This window comes from Nomascus leucogenys, chromosome 12 (genome assembly GCF_006542625.1).
Source record: "Nomascus leucogenys isolate Asia chromosome 12, Asia_NLE_v1, whole genome shotgun sequence".
In the NCBI taxonomy this organism is placed as follows: domain Eukaryota; kingdom Metazoa; phylum Chordata; class Mammalia; order Primates; family Hylobatidae; genus Nomascus; species Nomascus leucogenys.
The window spans coordinates 40,314,273-40,334,757 of NC_044392.1; the positions used below are offsets into that span (position 1 = coordinate 40,314,273).

The 20,485-nt window shown below is 50.4% G+C and overlaps 1 protein-coding gene across 2 annotated transcripts; it reads left to right on the top strand.

Annotated features, from left to right (window-relative positions):
* The first annotated feature begins 822 nt into the window (after positions 1–822).
* On the top strand, positions 823–10,499 carry ADAMTS4 (ADAM metallopeptidase with thrombospondin type 1 motif 4). 2 transcript variants are annotated; one of them, XM_030824071.1, is made up of 9 exons: positions 823–1,902; positions 3,017–3,340; positions 3,608–3,740; positions 4,567–4,737; positions 5,990–6,276; positions 6,385–6,571; positions 6,819–6,994; positions 7,966–8,141; positions 8,643–10,499. In XM_030824071.1, exons 1-9 carry the CDS (start codon positions 1,270–1,272, stop codon positions 9,067–9,069), a joined length of 2,514 nt encoding a protein of 837 aa, XP_030679931.1. In that variant the 5' UTR covers positions 823–1,269; the 3' UTR covers positions 9,070–10,499. The 2 variants fall into 2 exon arrangements, with proteins under 2 accessions (XP_030679931.1, XP_030679932.1); XM_030824072.1 differs by having other exon boundaries at positions 8,804–9,257.
* Positions 10,500–20,485: the final 9,986 nt, after the last annotated feature.

Below are 20,485 nucleotides of genomic sequence, written 5' to 3' on the forward strand. Positions count from 1 at the left end.
GAAGTGGGGAGGGGGAACCCTGGGGGGAAATGGAGGCGGAATGGCTGTTCTGGGCTTTGGAGGGGGTGGATAGTGGTAACTCAGGAAGGGGGATCCTGAGGGAGAGAAGGGACGTTAGAAAAGAGGAGGTGCCACCCTGGATCCACCTTCTATAAAAGGAAAAGTCGTTAACCCCTCCTGCCTTGTCATCTGCCGCCTCCGTATGTTCATTCCAAGCAGGATCATCCTACCTTTGGGCAGTCAAATCCCTGATCACTGTCTCCTTGCCTCCCCCATTGTTCTGCCTTTTTTACTCTTCCCAGCTGTTCAGTTCTATCCTGAGCCATATCAAGCTACCTCTTTTCTTTGTTCTTCCCTCTTGATGCCTCCTTACCTGTTCCCTACCCTCTTTTCTCAGGCAGCTCACTCAGTCCCCTCAGCCCTGGAAACCAGCCACTAGGGCCAAAGGGCAGCATGAGGGAGCCTTGAGAAAAGAGAAGCCATGGTAGGTTAGACTATAAGAGCAGGAATTCTCCCAGGATCGTGATCCTATCTGTGCGTGCCGGCCAGGCCCTTTCCCTCACTCTCTGCCTCTCCTGGGGCTCTGTCCCACCAAAAAGGGAAAGAGACAGCTGAGGGCTCATTGTGGGGTTTGGGAAAAGGCTATGTCATCAGCTGGCCCAGTGCCTATTATCCATTCGGCTGCTAGAGATTCCCCTCCCCTGGGCAAGTCCCTTTTTTTTGGGAAGCAATGATACACCCATCTGAGTCCCACCGACAGAGCTCAGCTGAGTGGCTTAGAGATCAGCCAATCAATTGCAGAGGCTCACCATGCTTAAAAGAGCTGGCGCGGAGAGAGGCTGGGGAGAACCCACAGGGAGACCCACAGACACATATGAACGAGAGAGACAGAGGAGGAAAGAGACAGAGACAAAGGCACAGCGGAAGAAGGCAGAGACAGGGCAGACACAGAAGCGGCCCAGACAGAGTCCTACAGAGGGAGAGGCCAGAGAAGCTGCAGAAGACACAGGCAGGGAGAGACAGAGATCCAGGAAAGGAGGGCTCAGGAGGAGAGTTTGGAGAAGCCAGACCCCTGGGCATCTCTCCCAAGCCCAAGGACTAAGTTTTCTCCATTTCCTTTAACGGTCCCCAGCCCTTCTGAAAACTTTGCCTCTGACCTTGGCAGGAGTCCAAGCCCCCAGGCTACAGAGAGGAGCTTTCCAAAGCTAGGGTGTGGAGGACTTGGTGCCCCAGACGGCCTCAGTCCCTCCCAGCTGCAGTACCAGTGCCATGTCCCAGACAGGCTCGCGTCCCGGGAGGGGCTTGGCGGGGCGCTGGCTGTGGGGAGCCCAACCCTGCCTCCTGCTCCCCATTGTGCCGCTCTCCTGGCTGGTGGGGCTGCGTCTGCTACTGCTGGCCTCTCTCCTGCCCTCAGCCCGGCTGGCCAGCCCCCTCCCCCGGGAGGAGGAGATCGTGTTTCCAGAGAAGCTCAACGGCAGCGTCCTGCCTGGCTTGGGCGCCCCTGCCAGGCTGCTGTGCCGCTTGCAGGCCTTTGGGGAGACGCTGCTACTAGAGCTGGAGCAGGACTCCGGTGTGCAGGTTGAGGGGCTGACAGTGCAGTACCTGGGCCAGGCGCCTGAGCTGCTGGGTGGAGCAGAGCCTGGCACCTACCTGACTGGCACCATCAATGGAGATCCGGAGTCAGTGGCATCTCTGCACTGGGATGGGGGAGCTCTGTTAGGCGTGTTACAGTATCGGGGGGCTGAACTCCACCTCCAGCCCCTGGAGGGAGGCACCCCTAACTCTGCTGGGGGACCTGGGGCTCACATCCTACGCCGGAAGAGTCCTGCCAGCGGTCAAGGTCCCATGTGCAACGTCAAGGCTCCTCTTGGAAGCCCCAGACCCAGACCCCGAAGAGCCAAGGTAGGCATTTCTGGAGTCTGTGTCCTGCGATGTCCTCCCGCCATGTCTGTCCTACTGACCCCTATTCACCCTCTCTCCACCCACTTCCACTTCTGGCCATTCTGCTTCCCTCCCTTCTGCCTGCCTTTCCTCTCTCCATGAGCCTCCTTTCTTGGTAAGACTCAGGCCTCTCCCCTTCACCCTTCTCCTAGCCAGACCCACCGAGGGTTCTCAGAGGTGGGTCACAGACTCTGGGCTGGGAATAACTGCTCCCCCTCCCCACCCCACCCCTTCCTGGCCATGGCATCTCCTACTGACACAGTCCCCAGCAGTAAAGGTCTCCTAACAGCCCCTTGGCCTTGGCTCTTTTCTCTGCCCCAAATTTGATTTTCACCCCCCACTCCCAGCTAAAGGAGTGAGGTTTGAGGCCCTAGGGCTTGGTGTCTGGCTTCTGATGCTGCCTTTAAAATCACTGTGGCAAACTGCAAACTAGGGCAGGAGTGACAAGAGAGGGAGGGTATCCCATACCTCCTTCTGGTCAATCCCCTTCCCACACTGTGGCCAGACTGCGAGGCTGCCTGAGGCTCCATCCTTTCCTCCCTCCCACTCCTGGTCTCCCCCTTCTTCCCTTCCCTCCTCTCTCCTCCCTCTCTAGCTTTAATCCAGACCAGACGCTCCCTCCACACCCGCCACGCTGAGCTCTGGCCCTGGCCCTAGCTGCTGACTGAATCGTTCCGCCAACCACACAGGGCAGACACGTTGCAGCCCAGCCCTCTAGCCCTGGTCCCATAGGCCCCAGCCACACTTAGGCCTGGAGAACCCCAAAGTCCCTCCTGACGGCAGTCCAGGCTGCTTTCACCTCTGGGGCTCCCACAGCCCTGGGATGTGGCATACCCTTCTCCTCCCCTTCTTAGAACCAGCTGCTGACTCCTCAGAGTTACCACAAAAGCCCTGAGATTTGGCGTTGGGGGAAGGGCCCAACCAAGACCCGTCAGGAGTCAGGAATCCCGTGGGGTGTGTGGGGCCCAGCTGACTATGCTGAGTTCCAGACCCAGGAAGTGAGGGATTGGAGAATCGACCGACTCATGGGTCTGAGAGGCTATTTCAGGATCTTCCTCTCCCTTTTTCTCTCCAGCGCTTTGCTTCACTGAGTAGATTTGTGGAGACACTGGTGGTGGCAGATGACAAGATGGCCGCATTCCACGGTGCAGGGCTAAAGCGCTACCTGCTAACAGTGATGGCAGCAGCAGCCAAGGCCTTCAAGCACCCAAGCATCCGCAATCCTGTCAGCTTGGTGGTGACTCGGCTAGTGATCCTGGGGTCAGGCGAGGAGGGGCCCCAAGTGGGGCCCAGTGCTGCCCAGACCCTGCGCAGCTTCTGTGCCTGGCAGCGGGGCCTCAACACCCCTGAGGACTCGGACCCTGACCACTTTGACACAGCCATTCTGTTTACCCGTCAGGTGAGGCCCCAGTGAGCACCGCAGGCCATGCACTGCACAATTCTAAGAAGCGCCACTACATAGACTATAACGCAAATGATGTTCCTGGAGTTGTGTGACATGACGCCTTGCCCCAGCCACACTGCCATGTGTGGCTACCTAGGCCCTGACAGTGCTGGGTCCTCAGTGCCCAGGTCCCCGGGAATCTGGATCTCAACCCAATGGACCCAGGTGTCTTGGCTGTCTTATGCACCTTCTATGGATCCCCCCCTCCCCTCCTCTCCATAGGACCTGTGTGGAGTCTCCACTTGCGACACGCTGGGTATGGCTGATGTGGGCACCGTGTGCGACCCGGCTCGGAGCTGTGCTATTGTGGAGGATGATGGGCTCCAGTCAGCCTTCACTGCTGCTCATGAACTGGGTAAAGTGGGGGTGGATGAGAAAGGTATTAGGGAGGAGCAGGTGGGGGAGGGGTAGCAAGTTCGCCACAGTGTTAATGGGGGTCCCAAGGTATTCTTCCCCCAGGCCTAGGTATAGGGCTATTAACTCCTGTCTGCTCCAGGTGTAGACATATATTTACATTTCTTTTTTTTTGTTTGAGACGAGTCTCGCTCTGTCGCCCAGGCTGGAGTGCAGTGGCGCGATCTCAGCTCACTGCAAGCTCCGCCTCCCGGGTTCAGCCATTCTCCTGCCTCAGCCTCTCTGAGTAGCTGGGACCACAGGCGCCCGCCACCACGCCTGGCTAATTTTTTATATTTTTATTAGAGACGGGGTTTCACCGTGGTCTTGATCTCCTGACCTCATGATCCGCCCACCTCAGCCTCCCAAAGTGCTGGGATTACAAGTGTGAGCCACCATGTCCAGCCTACCCAGCCTACATTTTTCTATTAAATAAATTAGTTGGTCGAAACTACTGTGAACTCTCTCTCTCTCTTTCTCCGTGTGTGTGTATGTGTGTATTTGGAGGGGCAGTCAGAGAGGCAATGGGTGGGGTTACAGTTGGGAATGTTGGCTATAAGGAAAAGTGGATAGGGAGGGACCCTGAGTATATTTTGGGGAAGAGGAGACAGAGAAAGAGACGGGGCTACATACTGGGAGCCCTGAGAGTACCAGAAAGGAAGGGACTGGGGGCAGGGTGAGGTGGGGAATGGATCTGATCATCCACAGCTGCAGCCAGATTTATGATGGAGTCCCTCAGGGCATGGGGAAGGGACCCTCAGATCCTATCAGGGCCTCTGCTCCCACAGGTCATGTCTTCAACATGCTCCATGACAACTCCAAGCCATGCATCAGTTTGAATGGGCCTTTGAGCACCTCTCGCCATGTCATGGCCCCTGTGATGGCTCATGTGGATCCTGAGGAGCCCTGGTCCCCCTGCAGTGCCCGCTTCATCACTGACTTCCTGGACAATGGCTATGGTAAGCAGATGGCACTTACCTTTCCCTGGGTAGCACTCAATTCCTGTCCTCCAGGGCACTCTCACTTCCGCTGCATTCTGCATGGACCAAATTGACTCCCCCAAGTGTGCTTCCTCTGCAGTGTGGGAAGGGGTGAGAAATGCTGCTGTCTTTGTGTAGTTCTCACTTCCTCCCAGAATAAATAGCATAGCTAGAGAAGGCGAATTTTGGCTCAGTAGAATTAGAACTGACCTTCTGAGGGCCAGAACGGTCCGCCACTGGAATGGGCTGGCTGTGAAGGAGGTGATTACCTTGTCACACAGTGAGGTATGCAAGAATAGCAGGATGACTGCCACTAGGCAGAGATGTTGATAAGAAGCAAACTCAAATATTCTATAGTTGGTTAGAATAGGCAGAATTGAGTTCCTATCCTTATTCTGGTTTTTTTTGTTGTTGTATTTTTTTTTTTTAAATACAGATGAGGTTTCACCGTGTTGCCTAGGCTGGTCTGGAACTCCTAGGCTCAAGCAATCCTCCCACCTCAGCCTTCCAAAGTGCTGGGATTACAGACATTGAGCCACCATGCCTGGCCACTTATTCTGTTCTTTAAGCAGGTGTAGATGTGTGACTGTAAGTTAACTTCACCTCTCTGTGTTTGTAGTTGATATGTCAGATAAGTGTAATAGCAGTACCTATCTCATGGGTATTTGCCATGATTGAATACGTGCTGGTCAAGCATTTAGCCAATGCTCATCACATAATAAGCATCTAATAAACTATAGCTGCCCATTAAAGCCTCTTACAGGGCTAGGCACAGTGGCTTACACTGGTAATCCCAATGCTTTGAGAGGCTAAGGTGGGAGGATTGCTTGAGACCAGGAGTTTGAGATTAGCCTGGACAACATAGCATGACCTTATCACTACAAAAAATTCCAAAAAATTAGCTGGACATGGCACATGCCTGTAATCCCAGCTACTCAGGAGCCCAAGGCAGGAAGTTTGCTTGAGCCCAGAAGTTTGAAGCTGTAGTGAGCCATGATCATGCCACTGTACTGCAGCCTGAGTGACAGAGCAAGACTCTGTCTCAGAAAAAAAAAAAAAAAAGTAAGTAATTAAAGTAAAAATTATAAATAAAAAAAATTTAAATACTCTTATAGTCCTAGGATTGTTTTTCTAGGCTCCATCAGGCCCCAGGGAGCCCAAGTTTTCTGCTGGCAATCCTGAATGCTCCCCTCAGCCCATTGCTGACTTTGTGCCCCAACCCCCTTCCCAGGGCACTGTCTCTTAGACAAACCAGAGGCTCCACTGCATCTGCCTGTGACTTTCCCTGGCAAGGACTATGATGCTGACCGCCAGTGCCAGCTGACCTTCGGGCCCGACTCACGCCATTGTCCACAGCTGCCACCGCCCTGTGCTGCCCTCTGGTGTTCTGGCCACCTCAATGGCCATGCCATGTGCCAGACCAAACACTCGCCCTGGGCCGATGGCACGCCCTGCGGGCCCGCACAGGCCTGCATGGGTGGTCGCTGCCTCCACATGGACCAGCTCCAGGACTTCAATGTGAGATCCTAGGGCAGGGGTGGGGTAAAGGGCCCAGGGGTGTGGGGACCAGCCCTAAGCCCGGGAGAGAGTTCACTTATGCCCCACTTCCATTCTGTGCCTTTGCAGATTCCACAGGCTGGTGGCTGGGGTCCCTGGGGACCATGGGGCGACTGCTCTCGGACCTGTGGGGGTGGTGTCCAGTTCTCCTCCCGAGACTGCACGAGGCCTGTCCCCCGGAATGGTGGCAAGTACTGTGAGGGCCGCCGTACCCGCTTCCGCTCCTGCAACACTGAGGACTGCCCAACTGGCTCAGGTGAGGAGTAGGGGTGATGGGAGCCCTTGGGAGGGGACAGTAGAGCAGGAAGGACTGTCCCTTGAGGGCAAGACCAAGGGGGTATTGATTCCCCTGCTGTTGTGGGGTGTGCCTTTAACATCTGGGAATTGTCCTTGGCTGTCTGCAGGGAAGAGCAGAGCTGTGCTGTCTAGAGCTCTCAGGGGCTGGGTGGAAGGGTGTAGGGTGATGTGAGGAAGGAGGGGCTCTGACTGTTTTACCCCCCCAGCCCTGACCTTCCGCGAGGAGCAGTGTGCTGCCTACAACCACCGCACCGACCTCTTCAAGAGCTTCCCAGGGCCCATGGACTGGGTTCCTCGCTACACAGGCGTGGCCCCCCAGGACCAGTGCAAACTCACCTGCCAGGCCCAGGCACTGGGCTACTACTATGTGCTGGAGCCACGGGTGAGGGTCATGACACCCCCAGGCCCTGTCTGTGGTCACACACCCCCCCAGTGCTCCCTCTGCTTTCTGATGACAAAGATCCCCCAAAGTAACCCTGTTCCCACAGCCATGCCAGCCCAGTCCAGGATTCCACTCAGACTTATCTGTACATGGGTATCAGGAAAACGAGCCCCAGACTCCAGATACATGGCCGATAGGTCCCTCTAGCCTATCCTATTTCCCGTGGTTTCTTTTCCTCTGACTCCCCATCTTCTAGTGCTGCATTTGGTGAGAATGGAATGTGTGGCCTTTGGGGCAAGTCCTTGACCCCTCTTCCACGGGCTCCTCTGTCAAATTATAGTGGTGGCCTCATTCAGCTCCTGGACAGCCAGTCCCTCAATGGACAGGCTTCCTGGAGATGACTGAAGTCCCTATACTCCCTCTCTGTGATAGGGTAGTGGGTTGAAGGCTGCACAAAGAAAAACAAGCCCTAGCAGCATTTTGCTCCCTTCCCCCCTCAACCTGAGAATTTCTACAGGCTGGCTGCCCTCTAGTGTCCATTCAGGGACAGTGCAATCAAGGTTTAGGGCTTGGTGCTGGGACCAGACAGACTGCACTTCCCATCTTGGCTCCTCTGCTTGCCATTTTTGTGGCTTTTGGACAGGTTCTTTAACTTTCCTAAACCTCAACGTTCCATCCCTAAAAACCTCAAATAGTGGTGGTGAGATTTACGTTTTTGTTTGTAAAATACTTAGCATGCTGCCTGATTCATACTCAGTGTTCTGAAAATGCTGGCTAGATATTATATGTGATAATAATTATTATTGTTATGATTATCACCCACATGGTGGCTGGCACTCACCCATCTACATCCCCTACTTCATCCAACTTTTCCGACATTGCTTCCCTGATGGGACATGGGTCTTGTTTGATTTGCCAACCCCTTTGGACTTAGGAGGAACCTTCGGCATTGTTCTTTCTCTTTTCCTCAGGTGGTAGATGGGACCCCCTGTTCCCCGGACAGCTCCTCGGTCTGTGTCCAGGGCCGGTGCATCCATGCTGGCTGTGACCGCATCATTGGCTCCAAGAAGAAGTTTGACAAGTGCATGGTGTGCGGAGGGGACGGTTCTGGCTGCAGCAAGCAGTCAGGCTCCTTCAGGAAATTCAGGTTCTTTCACCATTATTCCTCCCTCTACCTTCCTGGACATTCTGGGTCCTGGTGATGCAGAGGGGAACTCAGCACTGTTTCCACTCTCAAAGAGCTCACAGTCTAGCGGGAGATAGAAGAGTAGGCAGCTACAGTGCGGTGTCCCATGTATTCATCCGAGGTCGGAGCAGGGTGTTGTGAGTGCCCTTGTGGGCATCAGGGAAGGCTTCCTTGGAGGTGACCTCTGAGCTGAGTCTCAGAAGGAGGGTAGGAATTAGACAGGTACCAAGGAAGTGGGGCTTGGAAGGGCACCTCAATAAGGGGGCAGTGGGTGTAAAGGTCCAGAGATAAGAGGTAGTAGGGCACATGTGCATGTGGCTCTGATCCAGACTGAACAGCTCACATAGGATTGGGGTGACAACCATCTACACACATGTACACACATACAGTCACATAAACACAGCTCAGAAGGCTGAGGGGATTCAGGTGATCCTGAGCTCCCTGTCTACTCCTTCCACACAGGTACGGATACAACAATGTAGTCACTATCCCCGCGGGGGCCACCCACATTCTTGTCCGGCAGCAGGGAAACCCTGGCCACCGGAGCATCTACTTGGCCCTGAAGCTGCCAGATGGCTCCTATGCCCTCAATGGTGAATATACGCTGATGCCCTCCCCCACAGATGTGGTACTGCCTGGGGCAGTCAGCTTGCGCTACAGCGGGGCCACTGCAGCCTCAGAGACACTGTCAGGCCACGGGCCACTGGCCCAGCCTTTGACACTGCAAGTCCTAGTGGCTGGCAACCCCCAGGACGCACGCCTCCGATACAGCTTCTTTGTGCCCCGGCCGACCCCTTCAACACCACGCCCCACTCCCCAGGACTGGCTGCACCGAAGAGCACAGATTCTGGAGATCCTTCGGCGGCGCCCCTGGGCGGGCAGAAAATAACCTCACTATCCCGGCTGCCCTTTCTGGGCACCGGGGCCTCGGACTCAGCTGGGAGAAAGAGAGAGCTTCTGTTGCTGCCTCATGCTAAGACTCAGTGGGGAGGGGCTGTGGGCGTGAGACCTGCCCCTCCTCTCTGCCCTAATGCGCAGGCTGGCCCTGCCCTGGTTTCCTGCCCTGGGAGGCAGTGACGGGTTAGTGGATGGAAGGGGCTGACAGACAGCCCTCCATCTAAACTGCCCCCTCTGCCCTGCGGGTCACAGGAGGGAGGGGGAAGGCAGGGTGGGCCTGGGCCCCAGTTGTATTTATTTAGTATTTATTCACTTTTATTTAGCACCAGGGAAGGGGACAAGGACTATGGTCCTGGGGAACCTGACCCCTGACCCCTTATAGCCCTCACCCTGGGGCTAGGAAATCCAGGGTGGTAGTGATAGGTATAAGTGGTGTGTGTGTGTGTGTGTGTGTGTGTGAAATTGTGTGTGTGAAATTGTGTGTGTGCTTATGCATGAGGTACAACCTGTTCTGCTTTCCTCTTCCTGAATTTTATTTTTTGGGAAAAGAAAAGTCAAGGGTAGGGTGGGCCTTCAGGGAGTGAGAGATTATCTTTTTTTTTCTTTCTTTCTTTCTTTTTTTTTTTTTGAGACAGAATCTCGCTCTGTCGCCCAGGCTGGAGTGCAATGGCACAATCTCGGCTCACTGCATCCTCCGCCTCCCGGGTTCAAGTGATTCTCATGCCTCAGCCTCCTGAGTAGCTGGGATTATAGGCTCCCACCACCACACCCGGCTAATTTTTGTTTTGTTTTGTTTTGTTTTGTTTGGAGACAGAGTCTCGCTATTGTCACCAGGGCTGGAATGATTTCAGCTCACTGCAACCTCCACCACCTGGGTTCCAGCAATTCTCCTGCCTCAGCCTCCCGAGTAGCTGAGATTACAGGCACCTACCACCATGCCTGGCTAATTTTTGTATTTTTAGTAGAGACGGGGTTTCACCATGTTGGCCAGGCTGGTCTCAAACTCCTGACCTCAGGTGATCCACCCGCCTTCATCTCCCAAAGTGCTGGGATTACAGGCATGAGCCACCGCGCCTGGCCACGCCCAGCTAATTTTTGTATTTTTAATAGAGACAGGGTTTCGCCATGTTGGTCAAGCTGCTCTTGAACTCCTGACCTCCGGTAATCCACCTGCCTCGGCCTCCCAAAGTGCTGGGATTACAGGTGTGAGCCACCACGCCCGGTACATATTTTCTAAATTGAATTCTGCTATTTATGTGATCCTTTTGGAGTCAGACAGATGTAGTTGCATCCTAACTCCATGTCTCCGAGCATTAGATTTCTCATTTGCCAATAATAATACCTCCCTTAGAAGTTTGTTGTGAGGATTAAATAATGTAAATAAAGAACTAGCATAATGCTCAGCATCTAGTAAGTGCTCAACAAATGGCAGCTGCTGTTACTTACTATTATCAAATTTCTGTCCACATCCACTCTCCATATGCACTTGAAGGTGGCAAAAATCTACATCCATGGTGCTTATCCTCAGGGTCCATTCCTTTGGTTGGCAGACCCCTATCCTGGGTTCTGAGAGACCAACAGAGAAAGGAAAATTCTAACCCTCACCTCTGGAGGTTCCCAATCACAGGAAGGAGACATAGTAAGCACGTGGCTACAAATACAATTGACAAGAACATGAAGGTGCAGGATAACAAGAACAAATAACAAGAACAACTACATCAACACAAATGGTGCTTAGTAATAAGGGTGATAGTTGAGGGGTCTGGGTTTCACAACAGTAGAAAGAGCACTGGAGTGGGAGCCAGCAGGTCTGGATTCAATTTGGGGCTCGGCGTCTTATTAGCTGGGTGGTGTTGGGTAAGTCACTGATGCTGAGCCTTAGATTGCTCATATGGGACTAACAGTATCTATTCCCACAGAGTTGTTCTGGGAACAAATGCTAGAATATTTTCAAAATAGTAAAGGTTATAGTTATGGCCATGTGAGAGGTTACCCCTGTGACTACCTGAAGATGGAACGGAGTCTCCAGAATCTGCCAGTGTAAACCCAGCAGAATGCCTAGAAGATGTGAGATTAGAATAAAATTTCATAAAACAAAAACAGCTAGGCACGGTGGCTCACGCCTGTAATCCCAGCACTTTGGGGGGCCAAGGTGGGCGGATTAGGAGGTCAGGAGGTTGAGACCATCTTGGCTACCACAGTGAAACCCCATGTCTACTAAAAATACAAACCCCCCCCCAAAAAAAATTAGCCAGGCATGGTGACAGGCGCCTATAGTCCCAGCTACTTGGGAGACTGAGGCAGGAGAATGGCGTGAACCCGGGAGGCAGAGCTTGCAGTGAGCTGAGATCGCGCCACTGCACTCCAGCCTGGGAGACAAAGCGAGACTCCGTCTCGAAACAAAAACAGGATATGGTTTCGCAGGAAATAGGCAAGAAGGCAAAAAGAATAACCTGGAAAAGGATCCGAGGTGAGGGAGCCAGGTGCCCCCAAATGGCAGAATACCTGATGCCTGAGGAGAGGGAGGGACTAAAACATCTGCATTTTCCCCTCTGGGCAAGGCGCCTTTGCTTGAGAAAGAATTTTGGGCTGGATGAGATGGCTCAGGCCTGTAATCCCAGTACTTTGGCAGGAGGATTGCTTGAGGCCAGGAGGTTGGGACCAACCTGGGCAACATAGAAAGATTCCAACTCTACCAAAAAAAAAAAGATTGAAAAATTAGCCGGGCGTGGTGGCACCTGTAGTCCCAGCTACTTGGGAGGCTAAAATAGGAGGACTGCTTGAGCCCACGATTTCGAGGCTATGGTGTGCTACGATCGTGCCACTATACTCCAGCCTGGGTGAGAGACCAAAATACCAACTCAAAAAAAAAAAAAAAGGGCCAGGCATAGTGGCTCACACCTGTAATCTCAGCACTTTGGGAGGCTGAGGTTCAAGACCAGCCAGGCCAACATGGTGAAACCCCATTTCTACTAAAAAAAAATACAAAAAATTAGCCAGGTGTGGTGGCAAGTGCCTGTAGTCCCAGCTGCTCATGAGGCTGAGGCTGGAGGATCGCTTGAACCTGGGAGGTGGAGGTTGCAGTGAGCCGAAATTTGCACCACTGCACTCCAGTCTGGGTGATAGAGTGAGACTCCATCTCAAAAAAAAAAAAAGAACTTGGGCAGTCCTGCATGTGTCATGGATGGAACAGGGATGGGCAAGGGTGGTAGGTAGACCCTGCAAGAATTTGGAGTTTTGAGAGGCAGAAGCAGGACTGCTAGGGGGAAGGTACTGGATGTGGGGTTGAGGGAGAAACTATAGGTAAAGAAGACCCTGAGGTTGAGGTGGAAGAGTGAAGAATGGGGGAACCAAAGGCACTTCACTCTGCCATAGCAGCCCTTAGCTGGGATGCCAAACACTGCTTGGAATGTGAAGCTGGGATTATGGGGTTGAGGCAGGCCTGGGAGGTTGTAGTGGTTATATGTGCTATGCTCACTGGAGCTGGGCTTTGCTAATCAAGTTCTGTACCAGGCAGTGCCTTATACAGCACCCTGTACTCTACACCAGCCAGCACAGCGCCTGCTTCCTCTGCAGCAATGAGAAGACTGCCCACACTCTCTTCTCTCCAGTAAACACGGTTCCCACTGCTAGGCTTGGCCCCCTGGCCCTTCCTGTGGTCCTCCTACTAACCAGGCTGAAGAAGATGGGGACAAGACAAGAGTGATCTTTACTCGTTTCATCTAGTTAGCAAAATGAGACCACAGATAGTATGTTTATGGACCTTGATACTATGAGTTGATGGTACAATGAGCAGAGTTCTGTGATAAGTAGATGTAAGGTACAAATACAAACAATATATATGACTGTCCTAAAGGGGTTCACACTGCATTCTGGGCAGGGGAGGTTGTATACTGCTCCCACTCCACCTTCCCCGCAAAGAGAAGCAATGGAACAGTAAAAGGGACTAGAAGATAAGAGCCTAATGAGCCCTGAACTGAATGGACTATGAGGGCTATGGAGGGCTACCTTGGGCTGGGCCCTGGAGAACAGGTCATCATGATAGCCCTTCTCACCTTCCTTTAATGTTCACGGAGATACACTTTTTTTTTTTTGAGACAAGGTCTCCCTTTGTTGACCAGGCAGGAGTACAGTGGTGTGATCTTGGCTCACTGCAGCCTTGAACTCTCAGGCTCAAGCAACCCTCCCACCTCAACCTCCTGAGTACCTAGGACTACAGGTGTGAGCTACCACACCCAGCTAATTTACTTTTTTTTTTTTTTTTTTTTTTGGTTGAGACGAGGTCTTATCATATTGCCCAGGCTAGTCTTGAACTCTTGGCCTCAAGGCATCTTCCCGCCTTGATCTCCCAGTGTTGGGATGACCAGTGTGAACCACCACACCTGGCCTTTTCTTTTGAGGCAGTCTCGCTCTGTGGCCCAGGTTGGAGTGCAGTAGCACCATCATAACTTACTACAGCCTTGAACTCCTGGGCTCGAGTGATCCTCCCACCTCAGCCTCCTGAGTAGCTTGGACTACAGGTGTAGATTCACTTTTAAATCACTTTTCTGCCTGTTATTTTAAGAGAAAGCCCTTCACTCACCAAGTAGGGTTCTCACTGGCATAAGTAAGTTTTTCTGAGAATAAGACTGAACTTAGGGGCCACCTCTGTGATTGGGTAAGTGAGCAGGAGCTAGAGTGAAAGAGGGGCAGAGAGAGCTAGCTCATCAAAGAGAAGTGATGGGCATCTCAGCCCTCAATCCCAGGCAAGGCCTGACCCCTTTCTGGAATGGTCTCTGCCTTACCACACCTCCAAGACCCAGGTTGTAGGTAGGCTTTACCTAATAGGAGTCCAACAAGTTCTTGCTAGGGATGAGGTTGTGGGGGGGCACATATCTCCCTGTAAGAGCCACAGTGAGCTCTGTTTCCCATCTGCCTACTTATTGCCCTCATGGGCCTGAGCTGGGGTGTAGATATATAAGGAGGAAGAGAAACAGTAATAACAGGAAGTAAGGAGGCACTGAAACAATTCAAGTATCTGGTCCTGGAGGTGAAAAGAGGAAATGGAAAAAGAAAAGGCATTGAATGACAAGTAAGTGAGAGCCCTGTACCTAGAGAAGTTCAAGAAGAGTTTGGACAACCATTTTATGAGATGGCAAGTGTTGTGCATGAGTATGTGTTTGAGGTGGGGGAAGAAGTTGAAGCAATAAGTTGGGCCAGTTTCCTAAAGCCCCTTCTGCCCCTGAGATTCTCTGCTTCTGTGGTTCGAACAGAGGAAATCTGGGCATTTGTGCAGCCACTATTTTTGTAATGGAGGTGGGATAGCCAGGGTTTCTGGAGGGTGCTGTGGAAAGGGCATTTACACTTCTATTCCATCTCTAGTCCCATTTCTGTAATCGTAATACAGTATTACAGTATTTTGTTTTCTAAAATACCAGATTGGCAGTAAGTGACAAAACTAGCATCTCATTGGTCAGGGCTTGTGGGGGAGGAAGGGAGAAGAAAGTGGATTTCAATGTATTAACATTTTATTGGCTGAGAGGACGTTTCTGAACCAATTGAATACCTTCCCCATCGACTGTTGCTGGGGCCAAGCCAAAATCATTGGCACCACGAGAAACCAGATGACAGCTGGACGAAACCACGAGTGCTAAAAATGCTCAGAAAGAGGGGGGTCAGGGAAGGTGGGGGAGCAACAACACTGAACAACTTCCCCAGGCAGGATCTTACATGGGACAGACCCAGGGTACTTAAGTAGCATTAGGAAGGAAAGGGAGGGGAGGAAGTAGATTTAGTATCCCTCACAGTCTTGGGACAACAAACAGGCCCCATACACCCACACCAACAGTGACACATTGACATACACACATCCAACTTCATAGAGACACACTAGCACATTCTCTTTTTTTTTTTTTCTTTTTTTGAGACAGATTCTCGTTCTGTCACCCAGGCTAGAGCGCAATGGCATGATCTCGGCTCACTGCAACCTCCACCTCCCAGGTTCAAGTGATTCTCCTGCCTCAGCCTGCTAAGTAGCTGGGATTACAGGCATGCATCACCACGTCCAGCTAATTTTTTGTATTTTTAGTAGGGATGGGGTTTTCCATGTTGCCCAGGCTGGTCTTGAACTCCCGGGCTCAAGTGAGCTGCCTGCCTTGGCCTCCCAAAGTGCTGGGATTACAGGTGTGAGCCAGGGTGCCTGGCCAACACATTCTGCTAATAATGTAGATGCAAATAAGTAGTAGGGAGCTGAAAATATAAGAATTTTCACCTGAAAATGGATCTGAAGAGTAAAAGATATTAATTGACCTAATCGTGCATTGAGAATTGACTGTTTATCCCATTTATTTGTTCAATAAATAAGCCAATGGGTTGTAAACATTGTAAACATTCCACAGCGTGTGGAAAGGACATGGATTTTTGGAGCAAATCTAAGCCTTGCTACTCACTTACATGTAATGATGCAACCTTAATTACTCGATCTCTGTAAACCTCAGTTTCCTTACCTACAAAACGTTTGTACTATTACCTGCCTTATAGAGAGGTCCAGACTTAAGAACATGATGATGTAAATGTTTGGCACTGTGTCTGGCTTTTAGTAAGTGGTCAATAATGGCCAATTCTCCTTTCCTTGTAGCTCGTCCTTTGTCTGCTCCCCGACTTCTAACGCCTGCATTAGTGTGAGAAAACAGTTATATCAAGGAACTGTCTAGGTCAGATCTAAGGGCCATTTTGTAAATTTGTGCAAAAAGTTCTGGCTTACATTGAAGGGATGATAAAAGGAAAGACATGGTCCTAATCCTCAGAGAGTTCACAATCTGGTGGCTGAGACAGTCAAGTAGGACAAAAATTTCAGACTTCTGTGATAGGTGCCATGATCAAGGAGGGGCACCTAGCACAGAATATGAGGCCACAGAAGTGTTTCTGGAGGAGGTGTCTGTCTCTCCTTCTAGAAGTATGCAGTAAGGCTGGGCACAGTGACCCATACCTATAGTCCCAGCACTTTGGGGTGCCAAGGTGGGAGGATCACTTGAGGCCAGGAGTTCAAGACCAGCCTGGGGGACATGATGAAACCTGGTCTCTACAAAAAATACAAAAAAACGCAGGGTGCAGTGGCTCATGCCTGTAATCCCAGCACTTTGGGAGGCCGAGGCGGGTGGATCACGAGGTCAGAGTTCAAGACCAGCCTAGTTAGAGAATCTGGTCTCTGGTTCGAGACCAGACCAGGAGTTCGAGACCAGCCTAGTAGATAGATGATGAAATCCCATATCTACTAAAAATACAAAATTTAGCCAGCGCGGTGGTGGGCGCCTGTAATCCCAGCTACTTGGAAGGCTGAGGCAGAAGAATTGCTTGAACCTGGGAGGCAGAGGTGGCAGTGAGCCAAGATCACGCCACTGCACTCTAGCCTGGGCGACAGAGCAAGACTCCATCTCAAAAAAAAAAAAAAAAAAAAATTAGCCAGGTGTGGTTGTGCACGCCTGTAGTCCCAGCTACTCAGGGAATGGGGCGGGGGCTGAGGTGGGAGGATCACTTGAACTCAGGAGGTGGAGGCTGCAGTGAGCTGTGATTGTGCCGCTGCACTCCAGCCTGGGTGACAGAATGAGACCTTATTTCCAAAAAAAAAAAAAAAAAAAAAAAAAAAAAAAAAAAAAGCTGTAAGACTGCAGGGAACCCATGGATGGTGGGAGGGTGTCGGGGGACATGATTTCTGTTTGCTAGGTCAGGTTCAGGTTCTTCTACGTTATACAAAACCAAAGTGAGGTAAAGAGGTAAAGAGAACAGACCAGAAAACCAGAAACTGGAGGATAATATGGTAAGAGAAAGAGCTGAGTGGGAGAGAGATCTGGAACAACAGTGTGGGCTGAGGGGAGTTGGAAGGGATAGTTTTGGGGAGAAATACCATCCAAGTAGAAAATGTTGAATGGAAGAGGGAGAAGAATTTTTTTTTTTTGCAACAGAGTCTCACTCTGTTTTGCAGGCTGGAGTGCAGTGGCACCATCTCCACCTCCAAGGTTTAAGCAATTCTCCTGTCTCAGCCTCCTGAGTAGCTGGAATTACAAGCATGTGCTGCCACACCCGGCTAATTTTTGTATTTTTAGTAGAGACAGGGTTTCACCATGTTGGTCAGGCTGGTCTTGAACTCCTGACCTCAGGTGATCCGCCTGCCTCGACCTCCCAAAGCGCTGGGATTACAGGCATGAGCCACTGTGCTTGGCCGAGACAGAGAATTTTAAAGACACTGGGCTGTCCATTAAAATGTGCTCCTAACCCACTGCCCCTTTCCCGTCTCTGATATTTCCTTGAGAAATTAAGTAGAGATTTAAATTAGTTTTTGATTACTAAACTGGGTTTTTCTATTGTGTTATGTGTCATGACTGGGCCAGTGTGGGCCCCAGGATTTATTCAGAATATAGAAAGACAGGATGTTGTGGTGGAAACCAGCATATTAAAATTTAAGTTTTCAGAAACATAACAGTTCTAGGTGATGACTAAGTCCAGGATGTGGCCAGGGTGAGACAGAGCAGAAGTGAAGGTTCTTGAAAACAGGGAGCTTACAAATTAATGTAAGGGAATGGTCAGAAGATAGTAGATAGGCCTTTGTGGTGGCTCACAGGAGGCTCACTTGAGGCCAGGAGTTCAAGACCAGCCTGGGCAACAGAGTGAGACTCCATCTCCACAAAAAACTAAATTAGCTGGGTACACACCTGTAGTCCTAGCTACTTGAGAGGTTGAGGCAGGAGAATCACCTTAACCCAGGAGTGCAAGGCTGCAGTGGGCTATAATCAGGCCATTGCACTCCAGCCTGGGTGACAGAGTGAGTCTCTGACTCTAAAAAAAGAAGATGGTTAGATAGAGAAGGAGATAGAAAGTGAAGGCTGGGCGCAGTGGCTCAAGCCTGTAATCCCACCACTTTGGGAGGCCAAGGTGGGCAGATCACCTGAGGTTGGGAGTTTGAGACCACCCTGACCAACATGGAGAAACCCCGTCTCTACTAAAAATACAAAATTAGCCGGGCGTGGTAGCGCATGTCTATAATCCCAGCTACTTGGGAGGCTGAGGCAGGAGAATCACTTGAACCCAGGAGGCAGAGGTTGCGGTGAGCTGCAGATCACGCCACGGCACTCCAGCCTGGGCAACAAGAGAGAAACTCCATCTCAAAAAAAAAAAAAAAAAAAAAAAAAGAAAGTGAGGGTCAGTCCTGTAAGACAGGACATGATGGAGGAGCAGAGGCTCAAAGGAAGGGTCCTCTGGGAGAACCACATTTTCTCTCTTTCTGTCTTTCTTTTTTCTTTGAGACAGGATCTGGCTCTATCACTCAGGCTGGAGTAATGCAGTGGTGCAATCACAGCTCACTGCAGCCTTGAACTCTTGGGTTCAAATGATCCTCCTACCTCAGCCCCGTGAGTAGCTGGAACTACAGCCATGAGCCACCATGCCCAGCTAATTTTGGTATTTTTCTTGGAAGGGAATTTTGCCATATTGCCCAGGCTGGTCTCAAACTCCTGAACTCAACTGATCCACCTAACTCAGCCTCCCAAAGTGTTGGGATTACAGGCGTGAACCATGATGCCAGGCCAAGAACCACATTTCAATGATCTGTTTAAGTCTGTCTTTTCCACTACACAGTGAGATTCTTAAAAAATCAAGGCTTTTTGAGTTATACTATATCAGAAGCTAAAAATAATAATAAAAAAAAATAAAAGTAAAACAAACAAAAAATCAAGTTTGGGAGGCCATGGTGGGAGGGTCACTTCAACCCAGGAGTTTGAGACCAGCCTGGGCAACATAGTGAGACTGTCTCTTTAAAAAAAAAAAAAAAAAAGATAATAAAAAAAATCAAGGCTATGTCTTGGCTTCTATTTGTGCTCAAAAGTTTTCCATAGTTCTCACTAATGATCACAAAACCCCTTAAGACTAGAGTTCATTTTACAGATGAAATCCAGAGAGTGTATTGCTCAGTACACAGCCAATGGGTTTCAAAGTTGGTATTGTATTTAAACCCAGCATTATCTCATTTTGAGCCTTCACAGGCACCTCAAACTCATTATGTCTAAAGTTTGTCGTCTCTACCCCTTCCCCAAAATGTTCTTCCTAAGTTTTGTTTCTCATTAAATGGCACCACCCAGTGGTCCAAATTAGAAATCTGGGTGTCCTCTTGGAGTCCAATTCCCTAACTTGGCACATCCAGTCAATCTTCAAGTCCTGTTTGCCTCCTGAAAGTTCTCAAAGTTACTTTCTTTCCTCCAGTCCCACGGGTATTACCTATTCTGCATGAGCTTCATCTTATTCCTGGATTTCTGCAGTAACTTTCTAAATAGTCTCCCTGCCTCCGGTCTTGACCACTTCAATTAGTGCTCCACATTTCCTAAAGTTCTGATCATAGCACTCTCTATTTACAGCACTTTAATGCCTTCTTCTTGCCCTCTGGATAAGACCCAAACTCTTTTAATGTGGTTTGTGGAGTCCTTCATTATTTGGCATTTGCTTACCTCTACAGTCTCATATCTCAACATTCCCTTCACTCTACTGTCCAGCCTTGTAGGCCCAGTTTTAATTTCCCAAACTCCCTAATTTCTTCCTCATTTCCAGAATTTTGCACTCATGGTTTCCTCTGCCTGGAACACTATTCATCTGTTAAAAATTAATTTTCTAGCTGGGTGTGGTGGCGCATGCCTGTAATCCCAGCTACTTGGGAGGCTGAAGCAGGAGATCGGCTGAACCCGGGAGGCGGAGGTTGCAGTGAGCCCAGATGGTGCCATTGCACTCCAGCCTGGGCAATGAGAGCAAAACTCTGTCTCAAAAAAAAAAAAAAAAAAAAAAAGGTAATTTTCAAAAGAAGGTAAAATTATGACCCTTAAACTGTTGAAGAAAAAAATTATTCTGACACTTGTTAAAACAGTAAGGAAGACTACTGCAATAGTCAATGAGCAGAATCAGAGTCAGTGGATGGAAGGAAAATTACATTAAGGCTAGAAGGATTCTTGCTAAACCGACCTAACGGGATCTTTCCTGAAGGCAGGTGAGGGTGATCAGATAGATCAGATATCAAGAGTGGAGAAGTGGGCAGGGAATTATCCCTAAACTGATTTGGCAGGATTCTTGCTATAACTGGCTAGGCAGGCCCAAGACAGAGCATAAGGACAAGACCTAGCCAAAAAGAGGTCTCAGAGGAGCCTGTTGAAAGTTTGGTTAAGGAGATGGTCTTTGTCAATACCAACATAAAAATGAACATATAGGCCGGGTGCAGTGGCTCATGCCTATAATCCCAGCACTTTGGGAGGCCAAGGTAGGTGGATCACGAGGTCAGGAGTTCAAGACCAGCCTGGCCAAGATGGTGAAATCCCGTCTCCACTAAAAATACAAAAATTAGCCGGGTTTGGTGGTGGGAGCCTGTAATCCCAACTACTCAGGAGGCTGAGGCAGGA

Coding starts and splice junctions, on each gene's coding strand:
- ADAMTS4 (XM_030824072.1), top strand. CDS start 1,270: ATGTCCCAGACAGGCTCGCGTCCCGGGAGGGGCTTGGCGGGGCGCTGG. Junction 3,341..3,607: donor CCATTCTGTTTACCCGTCAG/GTGAGGCCCCAG, acceptor TCCTCTCCATAG/GACCTGTGTGGAGTCTCCAC. Junction 3,741..4,566: donor CACTGCTGCTCATGAACTGG/GTAAAGTGGGGG, acceptor CTGCTCCCACAG/GTCATGTCTTCAACATGCTC.